The sequence below is a fragment of the Caretta caretta genome, chromosome 14 (genome assembly GCF_965140235.1).
Source record: "Caretta caretta isolate rCarCar2 chromosome 14, rCarCar1.hap1, whole genome shotgun sequence".
NCBI lineage: Eukaryota > Metazoa > Chordata > Testudines > Cheloniidae > Caretta > Caretta caretta.
Window position 1 is genome coordinate 46,481,679 of NC_134219.1, and position 19,700 is coordinate 46,501,378.

Here is a 19,700-nt window from a genome sequence, read left to right on the forward strand (position 1 = left end):
TTGCATCCCAAGACTCTCCCGTGACTGGACACGTCCACCATATATGCATAATAATCTCCTTTTCCACCCCAGTTTCTGCAACATTTATCCCCATTCAGTCTCTCTCTGGTTTTCAATCTGACTGGTGTGAGGTACCATTGAAACAGTAGTTTAGCAGAATTTTCTTTTATTGTGCCGCAGGTTGAGGTTGCTGCTCAAACCCCTTTTCTCTGGGGTAACTTTTCTATCCACACCCTTTTCCCAGCATGTCCTACATAGACATTTTTTTTAGGAAAGCTGTCTGCAGAGCTTGCTATCAATTAGTTATAATGCTGTTTGCTTCCTAATTGACCAGACACCATCACTTCTATTCAAGTTAGCTTTCAGTAGAAAATAAGTTTTCTAGAAAGTTAAAGAAACATAGTGCCTGACTTGAAAGTACCGGTAGCAGGTGAGAGTGAGCCAGTTAAAGTTAGTTTTGATCTCTAAATAAGTTAGAAAAGTTTCTTTACTAAATAGCCAGCCAACTCTGGGTATTCCGATCTTTCAAGCTCTCTGGTTCGTAATTTGGTTTAAGATCTGGATTATTTGCAATGGATGTCATTGGTGAGGGAAATGAACTGTACTTTAGCTCTTCTAACCCAAAGCCGTAGGGTAGCCTTTGCTAAAGGATGTGTATAAATTTCTGGTGAGCAGGGCCATCCTTACCCATATGCAAAGTACGCAGCTGTGTGCGGCTCCAGGCCCCTGCTCCGCCTTTTCCCTATGGCCCCCGCCCCAGTCCCGCTTCTGTCCGCCCCTGCTCTGCCCCAGCCCCGTCCCCACTCCACCCCTTCCCCAAAGTCCCCACCCCTGCTCTGCCCCCCACCCCGCCTCTTCCCACCCCTGCTCCACCCCCACTCCCCTGAGGACACCAGAAGCGGTCGGGCCTGCCCTCAACCCTAAGTAGAGCGACCTGGCCCCAGCCTGCTCCGCTCCCCTGGCTCCCAGTCGCGCCATGAGCGAGTGCTGGGGCGGGTGGCTCCCCCCTAGTCCCCAAGCCTGGAAGCCAGGGGAGCAGAAGAGGCTGGGGCTGGGTCACTCCACTTCCCGCCAGAAGTGGCCAGCCCCCTGCGGAAGCCTGGGGCCCAAAATAGCAAGGGACGGCCCTACTGGTGGGCGTGATTTTTTTAGTAACCCATGGTAGCCTCGTAATGCTTACACTGCTGTAATTTTCTTGTGCAACAAAGACCCAGAGTTTAGCTGTGTTAGAGCACCCGCAATCCAATACTGCTTTGAGCTGGCTGGCTGGCTGGACTATTTAGAAAAGCTAGTCCATCCCAGTTAATAGGTCTGTACACAGTATTTTCTCTCACTCTCGGTCTTTTCTTATTCCATATAAATTCTAACAATGTCCTCAGTATTCCTGCTGGGGGGTTTTATCTACGACACGCACAAAAATATATCCTTGGCCGAAGATTTGGTTTGACGCTGGCTATTCTTCCCAACCAAGAAATTGCATATATGCCCCAGCACTCAGGTCTTTTTTGACATTGCAGTGGTTTGACATTGAATCATAGCGCTCTTCTAGCTTGTCTGAGAGATGAATTCCCAGGTATTTTGTAGAATGTGTTGCCCATTTGTATCCATATGTTTTCTGGAAGAGAGACTTTGCATAGTCCAGCAAATTTCTAGATATTTCAGAAAAACATAATTTACTTTAAATCCAGACACTTTTGCAAAGTCCTGAATTTCTTTAGAAACCAATTTTAGGGAAACATTTGGTTTAGATAAACACACTATTAAATCACTTGGATATCATGCTATTTTTCTGATGTTTTCCTGCAAGTTTTATTCCTATGAGGGGTCCATTGGTCCTTATCCTCTGTGCAAAAGGCTCCATAGCCAATGCGCAATCCCTCTTCGTAATTCAAAAAGGGGAGATTTAACTTCATTAACTCACACAGCTGTTTTTGGGCTGGTGTAAAGAGCAGTTATCCATTTAAGGAACCGGGGGGGGACAGGGGTGCGTGTGTACAAAGTTCACATACGAGGCAGGACCTGAAACACAAAGGCTTTGTCTACACTGGCACTTTGGCTGCAAAACTTTTGTCGTTCCGGGGTGTTAATCCCCCCTCCCATGACAAAAGTTTTACCGATGAAAATCACCAGTGTGAACAGCACTTTGCCGGGAGGAGGGCTCTCCTGCCGCCAAAGCCACTTGTGGGGGGTGGACGTTTTTGAGAGCTCTCCTGCCGACAAACAGCAGCTACACCGCGCGGCTTTTAGCAGCACAGCTGTCATGGCACAGCCGAGTTGCTGAAAGCCTGGTCGTGTAGCCAGAGCCAAAGTTTCACTCTATTCCAGGGGTTCTCAAACTTCATGGCACACAACCCCCCTTCTGACAACGAAGTTATTACGTGAGCTTGCTGGGGCAGAGCCTGAGCCCCACTGCCTCGGCTGCGGGGAGAAGGGGCCGCGGTCCAAGCCCCACCACCCAAGTGGAGGGAGAGGGGGCTGCAGCCCAACCCCCGCTGCTCCGGGTGGGGGTGAGCTCAGGCTTCAGCTTGACCCCTGGGTCCCAGCAAGTCTAATGCTGGCCCTGGCAACCCCATTCAAATGGGGTGTGACCCACTTTGGCATCCTGACTCACGGTTTGACAGCCACTGCTCTATTCTATCAAAGGCTTCCTCGGCGTCTAGCAACAACCAGAGAAATGGATCTTTTTTTGCTCTGGCGTTATGGATGATTCCACGTACTCGCCGAATATTGTCTGACGTTTGTCTATCCTTAAGGAATCCAGTTGTAGCTGGATTTAGAGAAGACGCCATCACAGGCTGGACTCAGCTAGTTCCCATTTTTGCTAAAGACTTTGTTGTGAGTCAGCAGAATTACAGGGTGACAGGAACGGCACAGGAGTAAGGTCTTTTCCACCTTTCGGGAGAACAGCCAGAATAGCTTCTGTCAGTTCCTCCCCCGGCAGAATGGCATTGAAAGTCCATCTCAAGGGACCCATGAATACAGTGGGTTTCAAAAGCAGCCATGACAGCCCCCTGGGCAGAGATGGGAAGGGGAGCAAAGCAGCACCCCCTCCCTGCTGCGCCCAGCTGTTGCTCCTGGAGGTGTAGCCTTGGTGTTTCCTGGAATGACAGCACAGGATTGGTGCCCTGTCCCGCGCAGCCTCCTGGGGCTCCAGGCAGCACCTCTGTGGACACGGGGTGGGCAGAGTGACCATACATCCCATTTTGGCAGGGACAGTCCCTTTTTTAAGCCCTGTCCCACCCGCCCCAACTTTGCATACACACAGTTTGTGTACATACAGTCTCATACAAACAAAGACTTAAGTTTGAATCACTTTCGACATCACCAACAGAAGTGTACAAACACTGCCTCTGATCTGCTGGCAACACTTCAGAACAAAGGACAGAACGCACTGGACTGGACAATCTCAAGCATCCAGTTTTTCAAAGCTGTGGAGAGAAACTGCAGGAGTACTTAAAGACACAATCCAAGGAGCAGCTTACATGCCAGAGGCTATGCGTGAACAGCCCAGGAGTTGGGGTTCTCACAGCAGAGCAGGGTAAGGCTGGCTCCCAGACTCCAGGATTGGAGTGACCTAGGAGATCACCGGTCCAGATAACACCAGGGGAACGTCACAGTGTGGTTTGACAGAGATACTTGTAAACTCATTTGGCTGTGTCTCCACCTGTTGATGGCTGAGTGATCACAGTACACGGAGGGGTTTGCTGCTTGTCACTTGCATGGCACTGTGAGAGAGCCCAGGCTGGAGAGTTTAAGGGGACTCAGCTTAGACCAGTTTGTAACCATGGGGGGATGTCATGCCTGTATGTTTTGTATTAATTAGGGCTGTCAAGTGATTAAAAAAAAATAATCACGATTAATTGTGCAATTAATCGCACTGTTAAATACTAGAATACCATTTAAATATTTTTGGATGTTTTCTACATTTTCAAATATATTGATTTCAATTACAACACAGAATACAAAGTGTACAGTGCTCACTTTATACTTTTTATTACAAACATTTCCATTGTAAAAAAAACTTCAATTCACTTCACTGAAGTACTGTAGTGCAATCTCTTTATCATGAAAGTTGAACTTACAAATGCAGAATTATGTAAAAAAGAGTAACTGCACTTAACAATAAAACAGTGTAAAACTTTAGAGCCTACAAGTCCGCCCAGTCCTACTTCTTGTTCAGCCAATCGCTCAGACAAACAAGCATTCAGTGCTGGGGGAGGACAGGGGAGGAGGGAAGGAAGCAATGACGTGTGCAGGAGGAGAGTGATGAAGGTGTCTTGCTGCTGTTTCTGGAAGGGTGGAACAAGGAGACATCGCATTTCACAGGGAAGGGCTTATTTTGGTCCCTGATGCATTTTTCATGCCCCATGAAATTGGTAGTGCCCTGCTGATAAGCATCAAGCTTATGGGTTAACTGGTTAAACTTTTACATCTCTACTAGTCCCCCTCCATTGCATGTTCCTTTTCCTTTGCATATGCATCAACTTTGCTACAGATCCAGTTCCTCAGAGAATAGCACCTTGAAGAGCTCACGAAGACATCGCTCAGATACGCGCAGTCCCCTTCTGCTCTTACTTCAAACCTGTAATGTAAGCCATGGAGCTAGTCAGGAGCTGAACGTTTCCCCCTCCACCCGCAATAGTCACCATCGAGGTGGCATTCCACACATTTGGATGGTGACACAGAGCTGCAGCACTCACAGGTTTTCAGGGTTTCCCCTTTCTGCACCAGCAACAGGATTCACCCCAAACTCCTGCCTGGCAGCCAAAGATCAGAACAGGAGGAAACATTTCAGGCAATCATTAGGCACAGCAAGCCGAAAAAGGGATCCGAGTGGGGTAGCTCTCGGCTGCTCAGCAAACCAGAATTTTTCCATGGCACGGCCATAGTCAGCTATCTTAAAAAAAAAAAAATTCTAACCCTTTATGACTGATGCAAACTTTAAAAATACAAACAGAGTGTAGCCAATGTAGCAATATCTGCCTGAGTCGGCAGACCATGGAAACTGAAGTGTACCAGAACAGTGAGGTGTCTATTTAGCACCTTCAAATTAAAAGTAACCCAGGAGCCAGATCCTTTAAGGATCTGGGCCTGAGTTAGACTTAGGCATAGGCGCTGACTCTGTGAGTGCTCTGGGGCTGGAACACCCACAGGGAAAAAATGGTGGGTCCTGAACACCCACCAACAGCCCCCCTATCAGCGCCCCCCACCCCCACCCAGCGCCTCCCATCAGCTGGTGGGCCCCACGTATCAGTGCCTCTCCCCTCCCTCCCCGCGCCTCCCGTGATCAGCTGTTTCGCGGCATGCAGGAGGCTCTGGGGGGAGGGGGAAGGAGCAAGGATGCGGCGTGCTCGGGGGAGGGGGCGGAACTGGGCGAGGCGGGTGTGGAGTGGGGGTGGGAAAAGGCGGGGTGGGGGTGGGGCCTTGGAGGAAGGAGTGGAGTGGGGGCGGGGCCTGGAGCAGAGCCGGGGGTCAAGCACCCCCCGGCACTTTGGAAAGCCGGTGCCTGTGGGGGTAGGCAGTGCACAGCCCATGCGCAAGACAAATGTAGCAGCTGCGCTGATCAGCAAGGGATCACAAAGAGCCTCTGGCGTTACAGCCTGTTTCACTGCAGAGGTGCATCCACTGGGACGCTACCCCCCAGGGGTTTTAACTCCTACCGAGACAGCACGCTGGAGAAAGCGCATTGGGAGCCCAGATCAAGGCCAGAGACACACACTCCTTCTTGCACCGTATTGTGCAGCACAGAAGAGTTAGGCACTATTTTAACACCGGTTTTAAGATTAAAAGCTCTAATGTGGTAAGCTGTGGATCCGTGCAAGCTAACATTTCAGTCGCTTGTGATTTACCCCTGGGAAAGCAAAAAGACAGAAATGGACTCACAGCTGCTGGTTGAATATGGTTCCGTTCACCCACTTCCAGGGCTGGCTTGATTCTTTTCTGAGCCCAATCCAGTGCTCAACGGGGCCTGCATAGCGCACCATGAAATCCTTAACAACAGTACAGTGTGTATCAGACTCTGCCGTGTTCCTGGGATCCTGCCCCACAGGGCTTTGTACAGCAGGGAATCTCAATTGTATAGCTAAGGGCTTGTCCCCACATCAGAGTTGCACAGCTTGAGCTATACCAGTATAGTTACTGAAGGGCCAAAAATCCATTAATATGTACGTAAGACCTTGACCACAGTCTCTGTTAAGAACTTTTCACATAGGCCCAAATTCCACAGCTTGGTCTGAGGCATGAGGCCCAGCTAACAATGAACAGTACATGGTTAAAAGAAAGCTGGCGTAAACAGGAGACAACCTTGTTTTGTTTCAACTAGTTAAGTGGAGTCAGCATAATTCCAGATTGGGAGACTTACCAGGAGTCAGAGTTACAGGCACAAAGCACTGAGAGGAGCCTAAAGGAAGAAGATAACGTGCTTGACTTGACACACTCCCCAAAGGCCAACCAGAGTTCAGGGACAGGCCTAACATGTCAGCATGAGCTATGACATCCTCCCTTTCACAGATGCTAATTCTAGTTTGCAGAAACGTAGTGGTAACCCTAAAACAATTGCTATTGCTGTGTACTGCTCACTATTCTTTTTGCTTTAAACTCCCAGGAATGTACCTGTTGGCCAAGCGGAAGAGCCATCTCATTTCTATGGAACCAAAAATCAGCATTTAACCTACACATTGCAATAGGAAACGTTTGACGGAGAACAACTGTGTATTAGCGACATGTTAACCTGAGCTACGGGCGGAGCCATTATGTAATCTTTTAGACTATTGGCTTATTGGGCTAATTTTGTCTTGCTGCTAGAACCTAGCCAGGGGCTCGGGAATTCCCACCCCGTTGCTTCTCTCTACCCATTGGCACCCTATATAATCTATTGTAATCAATTGTTTGGCAGTGTCTCACTGGGCCTGATAAGCAAAGTAACACTCTGCCAGTGCTGTGCATAATAATCCCTGCTGCTTGACTCCACACGGTGTCCATCTCTGTTCCTTCAGATGGCGACGAGGATGGGATACAAGTTTGTGAACTGACTGGGCGCCAGAGACGGACATCCAAAAGAGAGGTGAGTATGTTTAATTTACCACCTCATTAGGCTAGGGATGAACGTCTCTCATCCCCTTCAGACAAAGCTTGCTCCCACTTTTTAAAATTTAAGTGAAAAGGAACCTAGACACGTGTAATCCAAGTGTAGGGGTTAAAAAGGGGTACCAATTGGGAAGGGAGACGAGTACAAGAGGGTTATATACTGTTTAACTAAGGGGTGTATTACGGAGGATTGGACAAACAACCAGCAAGCGACTGGCTGTGAGTTAAGCCCAGAATTGCCTGGGTATGCGAGTGGTAGGCAGTACGAACTGGTGATCCCACTTCCTCACTGTACGTAACACTGCAAGTCCTGACAGAGTGCCCCCCATCAGGCACGTGATGTATATTCCCTTGAATAGTACAAGTCCCCAGCAAGGCCGGCAATTTTGTGTAAATTGAGACCATGGTGATAAGCGGGGCGGTGGGGAACGTACTTCCCCAATAAGGTCAGCAGTCGGGGTAATCAAAAAGCCATGGCATCTAAGGGGGAGACGAAAGTCAGCCCTCGGGAATATTTAGAGTATAAACACATAAAGACCCGGCAGGCGGCAGTTAAAAAAAGCAAATTATGTTGCAGCCGGACCAGTGGAAGAGTTGGTTGAATGGTGGAATGACCAAAAAGGTGACAAAACAGACAAAGCAGTGATAGTAATATTGAATATCCTCAATATAAAGAAAAGGAAAATAAAACTCTAAAAGCTGATAATAAGGCACTAAGAAATAAAAGCCTGTACCAGAATGACAATACTCCCTTCAAAATGTGTAGCTGTCAGGCAGACGGGAAAGATCCCAAAGCAACAGAATCAAAATTACCATGCCAGGGGCACACCCCTAGATTAGAAGAGGGGGAGCTCACAACTGGCACTTGACAGCCAACTGTACCACCAATTAATTATCCGTGGAAAGATCTGGCAGTGAGGAGCAAAGGCGATAGACCTGAACCCCCTCCATACGGGCCAGCACCTCAAGGGCCAAATCTGGGCACCACCAGGGATAATGGGAGGAGCCACAGGCGTTAGTTGCCCCAGGGGATCATGTACAAACGCATGGCCCCAATTAAAACGCAGTCAAGAAGGCTCAGAAATGTTAATGCGAATGGTGAGCCAGGACGGGGATTCAGGACGGAAACCACCGAGATCTACCGTCCCTTTACCACACAGGAAAGCCAGGTGCTGCTGTCCGATCTCAAGCGTGATAATAAGAATGCCGAGTTCTGGGACAAACCGCATGGCCTGACTGAAATGCAAATGTCCCAGGGATGTGTGGGACAACTTAGACAACAAATGGAAAACCAGGCACTGGGCTGAGGATCATGACTCCAACCAGGTGGGAGCCGCTCTCACAGAAGAACCAGCCCCGAACCCAGAATCCGGAAGCCAAACCAAATTTAAAGCTGCACTTTCTACAGCTCTAGGAGCTCAAACCACCAAATGGGAAGCCTTGCAATCAGTGATTCAGCAGAAAGGGGAGTTTGCCATGTCCTATGCCGAAAAGAAGTGGGATGCGTTCTGCTCTTATTCAGGCCTGGATAATATAACAACCCGAGACCATGACGTGTTCCTCCAAAATTTTAAAAGAAGGATTGTCTGCGGACCACCAAGCGGTCCTGGCGTTAGGCAGCTGGGTTGGAGATTCATACTCAGCCATGATGAAATGGGCCACCGATTTAGAAAATAGAAAGAAAAAGAAGATAGTGGCAACCATCCCCTCTGAGGAGGTTGCAGCGGTTCATACACTCAGATCTGCTACCAGTTACACCTGTAACAAGCCAGGACATCTGGCATGTGATTGTAAAGACAAGAAGAAAACCAAAATGTGCAGTAACTCTAAAAAAATTGGTCACACAAAAGAGAATTGCTTCTACCCTCGGGTGGGGGTAAGGAAGGCTAGTGGCCAAGCAAGCAAAATAAAACGTATAAAACTGGAACCCAAGAACAGGAACAGGCTAAACAAATCCAGGAGTTGCTCAAACTCCTGGCTAACAAGTAGGTAATAGCGGCCTCCGTGGCTGGCACTGTAGGCGACCCATGGATGTCTCATAACGCACGAGTAGGGGGCCAGTCGTGCAAAATGTTAATAGACACGGGAGCCTTGGTATTGATAACCAGCCAAGACCTCCCCTTACCCAGCGAACCGTATGGATTGAAGGGATGGGAGGGGGAAGATTAAAAGCAACCCTAAGTCAGCCAGTAGAAATAGAATTTGAGGATATGATCACAGTAAGCCAAAACTGGGTTTGCCCCGAGGAAGGAGACACAATTTGCGGCATAGATCTCCTTAGAGAGCTCGGAGGAGTAATCAACCCCAGCAGCATTGAATGGACCAGAAGGTCCAAGCAGGAAAGGCCATCCCAAAATATAGCCATGATTGCCAGTAGCAAGGCAATAATGCCAGAGTCTAGTGGAGACACTGTGCTACCTTCACCCTGAAGTTTGGGCAACAGATAAACAGGACTGCGGAACGGTAAACATGGAGCCTATAGTCATAGGAGGGCCAACACACAAAGCTCACAGGCAGTACCCGATTAAACCAGAAGCCTTAGAGGCAGTTAAAAACATAGTCACAGATTTAGAATTTAGAGAGGTGGTGAGGAAAACCACCTCTACAACTAACTCCCCAATACGGCTCGTCCGGAAGCCGGATGGGACAAGGAGGTTAACTATAGACTACACCCACCTTAACCGGGTGACCACAAAAGCCCATCCTGTTGTGGCAAGCCCTGCCACTAGTCTCAATTTGCCAAAACCGGGTCACTCAGTGTTTTCAGTCCTAGATGTGGCAAATGGATTTTGGAGCATTGCCCTCGCAAGAGAGAGCGAGCCAGGAGAAATTTGCATTTACACTGGGAGACCAGCAGTATTCTTGGACCCGTGTTTCCCAGGGGTTCCAGAACTCTCCTTCCATCTTCCATATGGCAATGGCAGAAACAACAGCATGGGTGCCCTTGGAGGGAGATACGCGGATATTGCTGTATGTCGATGACTTGCTAATCGCCAGTTCAAATGAGAGGGATCACTTAAAAACCCTAAACAGACTGTTTATGCATCTTCGCAAGGCTGGATTTAAGTTAAGCGCGAAGAAAGGTCAGTAACAGCAGTCAAAGGTCCTGTATTTAGGGCACGAGATAGCGCAGGGAGTAAAAACCCTCACAGCAGACAGAAGACGGGCCATTCGAGAGTTAAAAAGGCCACGGACAGTTAAAGAAGTCCGGAAAGTGTGGGACTCCTTAACTACTGCAGGGCATATATACTGGAGTACTCAGAAATGGTGGAACCGATCCAAGTACTTACTGGAGGCGGGAAAACCCGCCAATGAGCCAGTAACATGGGGCCTGGCACAAGAGGAGGCATTCATAAAGGTAAAGCAAGCTCTAGCCTCCGCCCCCAGCCTGGGCTTACCCGACATGGGAAAACCGTTCCACCTTTACTGCAATCATAGTAAGACCCAATATGCCGCAGTGCTGACCCAGCTCTACGGCGACCGACAGCGCCCGGGGGGCATACATGTCCACCCTAAGACCCCCTGTATCACAAGGGCTACCAGCGTGTGTGGCCGCCTCAGATTGTGGAACCTGGGCTGTAAAAGCCTGCAAACCATACACCCTTACGGGCACGCTGGTATTGCACACCCCACACACACACTCATTGAACTCCTTAATACCGGGCGGTTAAAATCCATAACAGATTCCCCCTGACTCCTGCGGGCATCAACACCGTGTCTGCAAAAACCCCAGTTTTTCCATAGTGAGGGACAAAGGAATAAATGTGGTTGAATACCTGAACACAGATGGAGAGGTACACGAGTGTCTCCTAGATAAGGGGGAGGAAGTGTTGGGAATAGTTAAGGAAGAGCCATTGGAGAATCCAGACATGGTTTTGTATGTAGATGGATCAAGGAAGTCTGAAAATGGAGTGCCATGTACAGGATGGGCAGTGGCAGTCAGTGATGGAACAGTAATAGCGTCAGGTCAGTTGAATGGTTCAAAATCAGCCTGAGAAGCAGAGTTAACAGCCCTCACTGAAGCCCTAAGAGTGGGGGAGGGCAAAAGACTCAGTGTACACAGATAGCAGGTACGCGTTCGGAGTAGCGCACGACGACATGGCAAACCCATTAATAATATGGATGCAGTAAAGAGGCTAACAGAAGCCACTAACTCCAATTACTCTGTGTGACACGTTTCAGTCGGTCCTCCGAGCCCCTGGGGGTGGGGGATGGAGAGCTATTGTCCCACTGGAGGCCTTCGTCACACCTTTCGGGCACTGGGGAATTAGCGGGGCGCCCCTCAGGCAGGGGGAGCGCCGGCCCGAGTCTGTAGCGCACAGTTCTGCTACCCGAGGCCGGCTGGCCGGGGTAGGGGAACCCGGGCCCACCCAACTCCACGGCGTTCCAGCCCAGGGCCCTGACAGTGGCGGGAGGCGAAGGTCCCGCCGCTGGGTCCGCGGGGCCATCCGCGCCCCGCTGACCAAACACACCCACCCCACGGTGCAGTTCTGCCCCTGGGCTACTTCCTACCCGGTCTCTCAAGCGGGTCTCTCCGGTCCCTCCGGGTATTCCGCTGCTGGCAGCTCCAGCTCCCGCTCTGTGTCGGACTCACGCCGGCCCGGGCTACAGCCGGGCCCCTCCAGGTCCTCCGGGTACTCAGCGGCTGGCAGTCCTGGTCGCCACAGGCCTTCCTCCCGGTCAGGTTCCCGGTCGGCAGCAGGATCACGAGGGAGCAGCCAGCTGCCTGTGTCTGTCTCCCTCCCTGGTGCTCTCCTCGCTGGGCAAAGAGCCCCGCCTTTTGTACTTCCTGTCCCACCCCGCCCCTTCCGGGGATTGGCGGAAGCTTGGTCTGGCCCCGCCCACTAAGGCTGAGAGGGTGGCTCTTTACCCTCTGGTTCAGAGGGGAGCCACCCCGGCTCCCTACACCCTGGCTGGTTGCCAAGAAAACGCAAAACTGGGCAGGGGAGGCTGGGAAGCCATAAAGCTGCCATCTCCAGTCAGAAGCTGAGGGTTCAAAAGGTCCGTACTGATCACAGAGGCACATTGATAGCCAGGGCAGGGACTTAGCTTCCAGAATCTCACTCATTCTCACCGCCAATCCTGAGAAACATCAAAGATCCTACTCACACTCCAGGGGTGGGGCTCTGCCCACATTTCAACTCTGTCTGCCATGCCAAGCCCAGTCCATTGCAGTTAGAAAGAATCTGCAGGAGTCTCACCTTTTCCTCCTGGGTGTCAATCACAGCCAGGGAAGCACTGAACGAAGAGCAGAAGTGCTGGCTAGAATCCCAGTTCTTTTCTTCCTTTGAGAAATAGTAGCATTTTCCTTGGTATCCGACCCATTCCTCCAGGCAGCAGAGGCCAAAAGGGGGGCCCTGAGATGGGACAAAAGGGGGGCCCTGAGATGGGACAAAAGGGGGGCCCTGAGATGGGACAGTAGAGGTGACTCGACCATCCAAAGATCTTGTGAATAGGAGCACTGAAAACGAAAGAACACAGGGTTAAGAGACTGGTGACACATATACCTGCTCTCTGAGAAGAGCAAACAGGAATAATCTCATTAGATCCACATTTCAGACTCCTGAAGACTCTGGAAGCTGCTCAGAGGATGGGAGGGAGCCAGGAAGTCGTTAGAATCTGAATCAGTTATGAGGGGCCACCACACCTCAGTTTGTTGGTGTGGAGTGTGGGGCTGAATTCAGTGAGGATGCAGACAGACAGGATTTCCATGCATCAGCACAAAATGCAGAATTCAGAGCTAGGCCCAAATTCAGCGAGCTGCAGAGCTGTCAAAAGGACCAGCGGGAGAATACAGAAAAGCTCGATTTTGTTATGATCAGCTAGGACATAGACTGCTACACTGGGCTGGCTGATTCCCTCTTCCTGCTCTTTGCTTTGCTCTCCTGGAGAGGCATGTTGAGACCAAAGTGTGAATACTCATTTCAGGAGATAAAACACTGAAATTTGAAAGTGCTGGACCCAGTAGAGAGGACGACGTCAGCCCTGCTAGGCCTGATAATGCTACTAAAAAGAGAAGGGCGCTCATATAAAATTAGAAGCAGACTTTAAGGGCTGGCAGCCACTCTGACTGGGTCTGCCTCCCCAACCACTGTCAATAGACTAGGAATATTTCAATTGGATCAAATTATTAAACAATGTGTAAACACCTAGAGGATAACAGAGTAATGAGGAAAACCCTACATGGATTTGCCAAGAACAAATCATGCCAAACCATCCTCATTTCCTTTTTTGACCGGGTTACTGACCTAGTAACTAACTGAAGTGGTTTAGAGGGGAAGTGAAGGCAGTTATAATAATATATATACATATATATTTCAGTGCCATCAGACAGCAGCAGTAGGATCACCATAACTCACATCCAGCGTAGCGGATGGATAGCCAGAGGTGGGTTTATTAGGGCCACGATGGGTAAGAACTGTTAAATCCCGCATCGGTTAGTGGTTTCCCCCACAATAATCCCTCCTGCTTGCTCTCCGCCTGGAAGGGATTGTTTCCTGAGATGTTCTTTTCTGGGGTGGGAAGTTTTTGAGTCAAACCCCTCCAGTGATTGTTGAGCATATCCCCTTTTCTGCACCAGAGTAACTCAGTAGCTGCACCCATGTGGCTGGCGCTCAGTGAGGAACAGACAGTGAGTTAGGAAACCAGGCCGTTGTTATCAAAGAAAGAGCATGCTCAGCTCACACACGAGGCATGCTGAGATGGAGATGGCCCTGGAGATTTAACTGTGTAGTGCAGGGGTAGTCAATAGGTGGACCATGGGTCAAATCTGGACTGCAGGTGCTTTTTATTGCCAGAGATCTTTTTATTTACTTTACTTTTGTTATATTTTTTTATTTTCTCTGCAGTCTGGACCTTGGCTACTCCTTGACCAAGAAATGTGGACCTTGACTAAAAATAATTGACTACCCCGGTGTAGTGCATACTACCATGCACGCGCATACTGTGGAACTGAGTAGGAAAGTCAGTGATTAGGACTTGTCACCACGATTTAAATGTTTGCGTCTAGCTGAGGTGTGAATCTACCCCACACCAGTCTGCTGCGGTCTGACTGTCTATGGGCACCCTACTGACATGCATTAACAGTTTGTTAATACATTTTGATCTACTCCCCTTTCAAAGAGGAACAGATCAAATCACATTAACAAATTTAAACGTGCATCAGCAAGGTGCACACTGAGAATTCAGAGCAGACTAGTGTGAGGTAGATTCATAGAATATCAGGGTTGGAAGGGATCTCCTGAAGTCATCTAGCCCAACCCCTGCTCAAAGCAGGACCAATCCCCAATTAAATCATCCCAGCCAGGGCTTTGTCAAGCCAGGACTTAAAAACTTCTAAGGATGGATATTCCACCACCTCCCTAGGTAACCCATTCCAGTGCTTCACCACCCTCCTAGTGAAAGTCTTTCCTAATATCCAACCTAAACCTCCCCCACCGCAACTTGAGACCATTACTCTTTGTTCTGTCATCTGGTACCACTGAAAACAGTCTAGATCCATCCTCTTTGGAACCCCCTTTCAGGTAGTTGAAAGCAGCTATCAAATCCCCCCTCATTCTTCTCTTCTGCAGACTAAATAATCTCAGTTCCCACAGCCTCTCCTCATAAGTCATGTACTCCAGCCCCCTAATCATTTTTGTTGCCCTCCGCTGGACTCTTTCCAATTTTTCCACATCCTTCTTGTCGTGTGGGGCCCAAAACTGGACACAGTACTCCAGATGAGGCCTCACCAATGCCGAATAGAGGGGAACAATCACATCCCTCAATCTGCTGGCAAGGCTCCTACTTATACAGCCCAAAATGCTGTTAGCCTTCTTGGCAACAAGGACACACTGTTGACTCATATCCAGCTTCTTGTCCACTGTAACCCCTGGGTCCTTTTCTGCAGAACTGCTGCCTAGCCATTCGGTCCCTAGTCTGTAGCGGTGCATGGGATTCTTCCGTCCTAAGTGCAGGACTCTGCACTTGTCCTTGTTGTACCTCATCAGATTTCTTTTGGCCCAATCCTCTAATTTGTCTAGGTCCCTCTGTATCCTATCCCTACCCTGCAGCGTACCTACCACTCCTCCCAGTTTAGTGTCATCTGAAAACTTGCTGAGGGTGCAAACCTCGCCATCCTCCAGATCATTAATGAAGATATTGAACAAAACTGGCCCCAGGACCAACCATTCGGACACTCCGCTTGATACCAGTAGCCAACTAGACATGGAGCCATTGATCACTACCCACTAAGCCCGATGATCTAGCCAGCTTTCTATCCACCTTATAGTCCATTCATCCAGCCCATACTTCTTTTACTTGCTGGCAAGACTACTGTGGGAGACCGTATCAAAAGCTTTACTAAAGTCAAGGAATAACACGTCCACTGCTTCCCCCCCATCCACAGAGCCAGTGATCTCATCATAGAAGGCAATTAGGTTAGTCAGGCATGACTTGCTCTTGGTGAATCCATGCTGACTGTTCCTGATCACTTTTTTCTCCTCTAAGTGCTTCAAAATTGATTCCTTGAGGACCCACACCCCAGCTTGCCATGAACTAAATATTCCTGTACACAAGCCCCTAAAAGAAAAGGAGTACTTGTGGCACCTTAGAGACTAACCAATTTATTTGAGCATGAGCTTTCGTGAGCTACAGCTCACTTCATTGGATGCATACTTTAGGAAAGCCCCTAAAATAGTTTTTGACACATGCTCAGCTTATATTTGTGCAACTCATTTCAGGAGCGACTGCAGCCGAGAGTTTAATAATTACAAGTTTCATACCCTGTACAGAGCACTGAATATTAAGACTCTAGAGACCCTGTGAGAGAGGCTGCCAGACCTCCTAGGTCCCTTCCAAAGTCTCCTACAATAGAAGAGGTACATCAAGGAACCTCTTTGTTCTGGGAACCTCCCTGCACCCGGAGGTGAAGAACCCCAGAGCTCACAGATCTCCCCTCACCTTACCCTGTGTGAGTCAATGGGATCCAGGGGCTGTCTATGGCAGAACAATTTCCATGGATGTAATGCTGGTGATGAATGAGTCTCCGTGGAACGATGGGTGGCTCATTTTGGGCGCTGCAGTGAATTGCATCAACGCAAGCCCCTCTCTGTCTGCACCTCTTCAGCTGCACTGATGTCATTACATTGGCACAAAGGATGCAGACTAGCTTGGACTCAACCCACGCTCCTAGCTGCTAAACTCTCCTGAGGTCCAGTGATCAGATCCCAGGGCAACAGATAAATCCACCCCTGACAATCGTACAGCACCTGCTTCCCCAGACTATGGTACAGCAGGGTTCACATTCACCAGGAACAGCCGCCCTCGGAACCAGCAGGTGCTGTCTGTGCAGACTGGGGGAACGAATGGCACTAAGGGACTCTTTACTGCAGAGGTCACCGGTCAACTCTGCACAAGTCACAGAACCATAGAAATGTAGGACTGGAAGGGACCTCAGTAGGTCACCCGAGACATGACCAAGTAAACATAGACCGCAGCAAATTTTAGCCCTGCAGCCACGAACCTGAGTCAACAGAGACGGGCCAGCCACTGCCATACTGCTGGACTTTTAGCACTGTGTAGACATAGCCTTAGCGTCTGGCTTTTAAGCCCTTCTCTCCTAGGTCAGCCCTGCCCCGTGTTAACGCACAGGAAAAGAGTCATCACAAGGATGTCCAAGGATGAAAGGACAGGAGACTAGAGCCTTGCAAGTGCATACACATCTAGGAGGCCTCTGGCCGCCACAGCCCCAACACACACAATCCCCAGTAGACCACACTGTAAACTGTAACCAAGCCAAAACCAAAACCCAGCCAGACAAACCAGCTCCCTTGATGGCGGTGTCCGCACTGCATTCTAAGGCTCATTTCAGTGATGCTGCAGGTTCTGCCACCCCGGCCCCGACCCGGGGATGCAGGAAGGCCAGGCTGGTACCTCAGGGGCACAAGCTGCAGGCACAGGGCCCAGCTTATTGCTGCCCTGCACCTTCTCCGGTCAATCACCCGCACTCTACACGGGTATCGGTGACTGTGCCTGGGGCCCAGCAATAGTCACGCGGACCCAAAGTGCTCAGAGATGGGCTGGGGGGAGCTAATTTCAGTCCCGACACAGAGAGTGCCCAGGTGCAGGGGTCTGGAAGGGAGCAGGAGAGGGTCGGGCTCTGGGAGGGAGCAGGAGGAGGGTCGGAGAGGAACATTCCCCAGGAATCCTCTGTCCCAGGGGCAGAAGCCAGACAGGCCAGGAGGAGAGACCGTGACTGTGGTGGCTCCAGGGGGAATGGGATGTGCAGAGAGGGGGAAGGGAGGCCTGAGAACTCACCTGCCAGGACAGTAACAGCGATGAGACATAAGGACACAACTGCGAGGACAATTCTATATTTCTTGTAGTAGTTACATTTCTTGCCGTTACAATGAGGGTCTGAAACAGAAAGACCCCTCAAGCAGGGCTGTGAGGACGCATCTCACTGACAGCACCCCGGCTGCAGCTGCCCTAGAACATGCACCTTTCTGCCGATTGCTCTTTCCCTCAGACGCTCTGGGGTACAGAGACAGGGACCCGCATACTCTGGGGGCAGGAGCTCAAACTGCCCCCCCCATCCCCACCCCCGCTCCACCCCCTGCCGAGTTCTGGCTGGGCCCACACTGCGGAGTGCCCCTGTCCCCGCACACTGGGGTCTCACACTGGCCGTACACAGCAGAAGGGGGGAGAACGAACCAGGCAGAGATGGCGCAGTGCGGTCATAGGGGGTCGGACACACCCAGCCTAGAAGGCCCCTGCACAGCCCCCGCTGTGTCTGCCAGACAGCAGGTGTGAGCCAGGGATCGGTGCCCTGAGAGCTCCTGGGGGTGATCCAGTCCCTGCTGCCCACAGATGGGGGGTTGCTGGGCACTGGCTGCTGCCACTGAGAGCCTGGCCCCATGTGGGGCAGCCTCAGGGTCTCTCTCCAGCCTGTTCCCAGGCAGCGAAGCCCCATTACCTGGCTCCCCTCCAACCTTCAGGTGTCCAGTGCCCTCAACAGGCCACTCCTGCCGCGGCTCTTCGCCCCCAGCAGGTCCAGCTCCTGGCCCCATCGTCTCTCTCAGCGACACCCAGGCTACAGGCACTGCTGCAGGCGCTGGGCTGGGGTCGGCTCCTCTCAGTCTGACTGGGTCCCACTCGGCCAAGCCGAGCTGGGGCGGGGGTCCTGGCCCTGGTCGCCCCCCTGCTCCGGACTCTCCAGCCGGTCTGGAAGCCGAGACGGACCCAGCAGGACAGGTCAGTGGGGAGGGAGGGGGGACAATGTGTGGTTTCTCCTTCCCTGCCCAGCAGCCCAACCCCCTACCAGAGGCGGTGCCATGATGATTGAACCCCCTTAACCCCCATCGGCCCCTCCACCCCCCAGGGCTTCAGAGACCTGATCTGCCACGGGCCCCGCCCACCCGTGACAGGCACCCACGGGGGGGGGGGGGGGAAGAGGGGCAGAGCCCCCCGGGAAGCAGCAGAGGTGAAAGTAAGCCGGTCCGGACCAGCGCATTGGCAAGAGCCAGTACACCCTGCCGGACCAGACCGGCTTCCCCAGCGGTGATTTAAAGGGCCCGGAGCTCCTGCCACTGCGGGGAGCCCCGGGCCCTTCAAATCACCGCCGGAGCTCTGGCAGCAGGGGCTTGGCCGGGCTTTAAAAGGCCCCAGGGTCCCCACAGGGGCAGGAGCCCCCGGGGCTGCAGCAGGATTTAAAACGCCCGGAGCTCTGCACCGGCCGGGATCCCCGGGCCCTTGAAGTCACTTCTCCCGGCTGGGGCCACGCTCCCCCCTCGGGACTCCGGCAAATCCTTTCAGTTACTTTCACCCCCCGGCCAGCAGAGACCCGCTGCGGGCCAGCCAGGGCCGGAGGGACCCGCCAGGCCCCGGCCCGGGGCGTCTCCCCACAGAACACAGGAGCCAGGGGCAGCGTGTCTGTGGTTTGCCCCCAGGGGCGCGCAGGGCACGAGCCCCGTAATATTGGGGGGACCCCCCCTGCCCTGCCCTGCCCTGCCCTGCCGCTTCCCCGGGCGGCCGCGCCTCTTACCCGAAAATCCCGCAAGCTCCGGGCGGGCGCCACGTGCGGGGCCGGGCCCGGATCGCGGGGATCGAACGCGAGGAGCCACGTGGCCTCCCTCCACGTGTCCTCCGGGCTCGCTCCGCCCCCTGCGGGAACAGCCGCTCTACTCCGCTCCCTGGCTCCGCCCCGCCACTCAGCGCCCCGCCCCTGCTAACGCGGCTCCGCCCCCTCTCTCAGGAGCAGCCCGCGTGGCCCGCGCAGCTCGGGGCGCGGGCGGCCGGTGAGTTCCCGGGGGGGCCCCTTCCCCGCGGCGGGGCTCCGGGCCGCCCCGCCGCCCGTTTCCCGCTCCCCCGGCTCTGCAAGCCAAGCTCCAAAGGGCTTTAAACAGGGCACCGCCCCCGGCTGCCCCAGGCATCCTCCGCTCCTTACAGGAGCGTGGGGCTCCTCAGTCACAAACCTGGGTTCCTGGGCGGAATTCGGTCCCCGCCCTCCGCTCTTAGGCAGCTGGGTGACCCTGGCTGCGGAGCCTGTGAGGCTGCTGGCCTTTCTGAATCTGCATTCTCGCCCCTCTTCCCTCCCCATCCCGCTCCCGCGTCAGTCCCAGGCAGAGCTCACACCT

General features: G+C 52.0%; 1 protein-coding gene and 1 pseudogene across 1 annotated transcript; both read right to left on the bottom strand.

Annotated features, from left to right (window-relative positions):
* LOC125621418 (killer cell lectin-like receptor subfamily F member 1) overlaps positions 1-19,700 on the bottom strand; it is a 77,077-nt pseudogene that overhangs the window by 29,097 nt on the left and 28,280 nt on the right.
* On the bottom strand, positions 3,970-19,211 carry LOC125621693 (C-type lectin domain family 2 member D11). Its single transcript, XM_048818836.2, has 6 exons — positions 19,109-19,211; positions 18,041-18,288; positions 17,383-17,481; positions 12,288-12,547; positions 5,884-5,990; positions 3,970-4,582 (listed from the first exon to the last, which is right to left on the bottom strand). Exons 2-6 carry the CDS (start codon positions 18,132-18,134, stop codon positions 4,438-4,440), a joined length of 705 nt encoding a protein of 234 aa, XP_048674793.2. The 5' UTR covers positions 18,135-18,288; positions 19,109-19,211; the 3' UTR covers positions 3,970-4,437.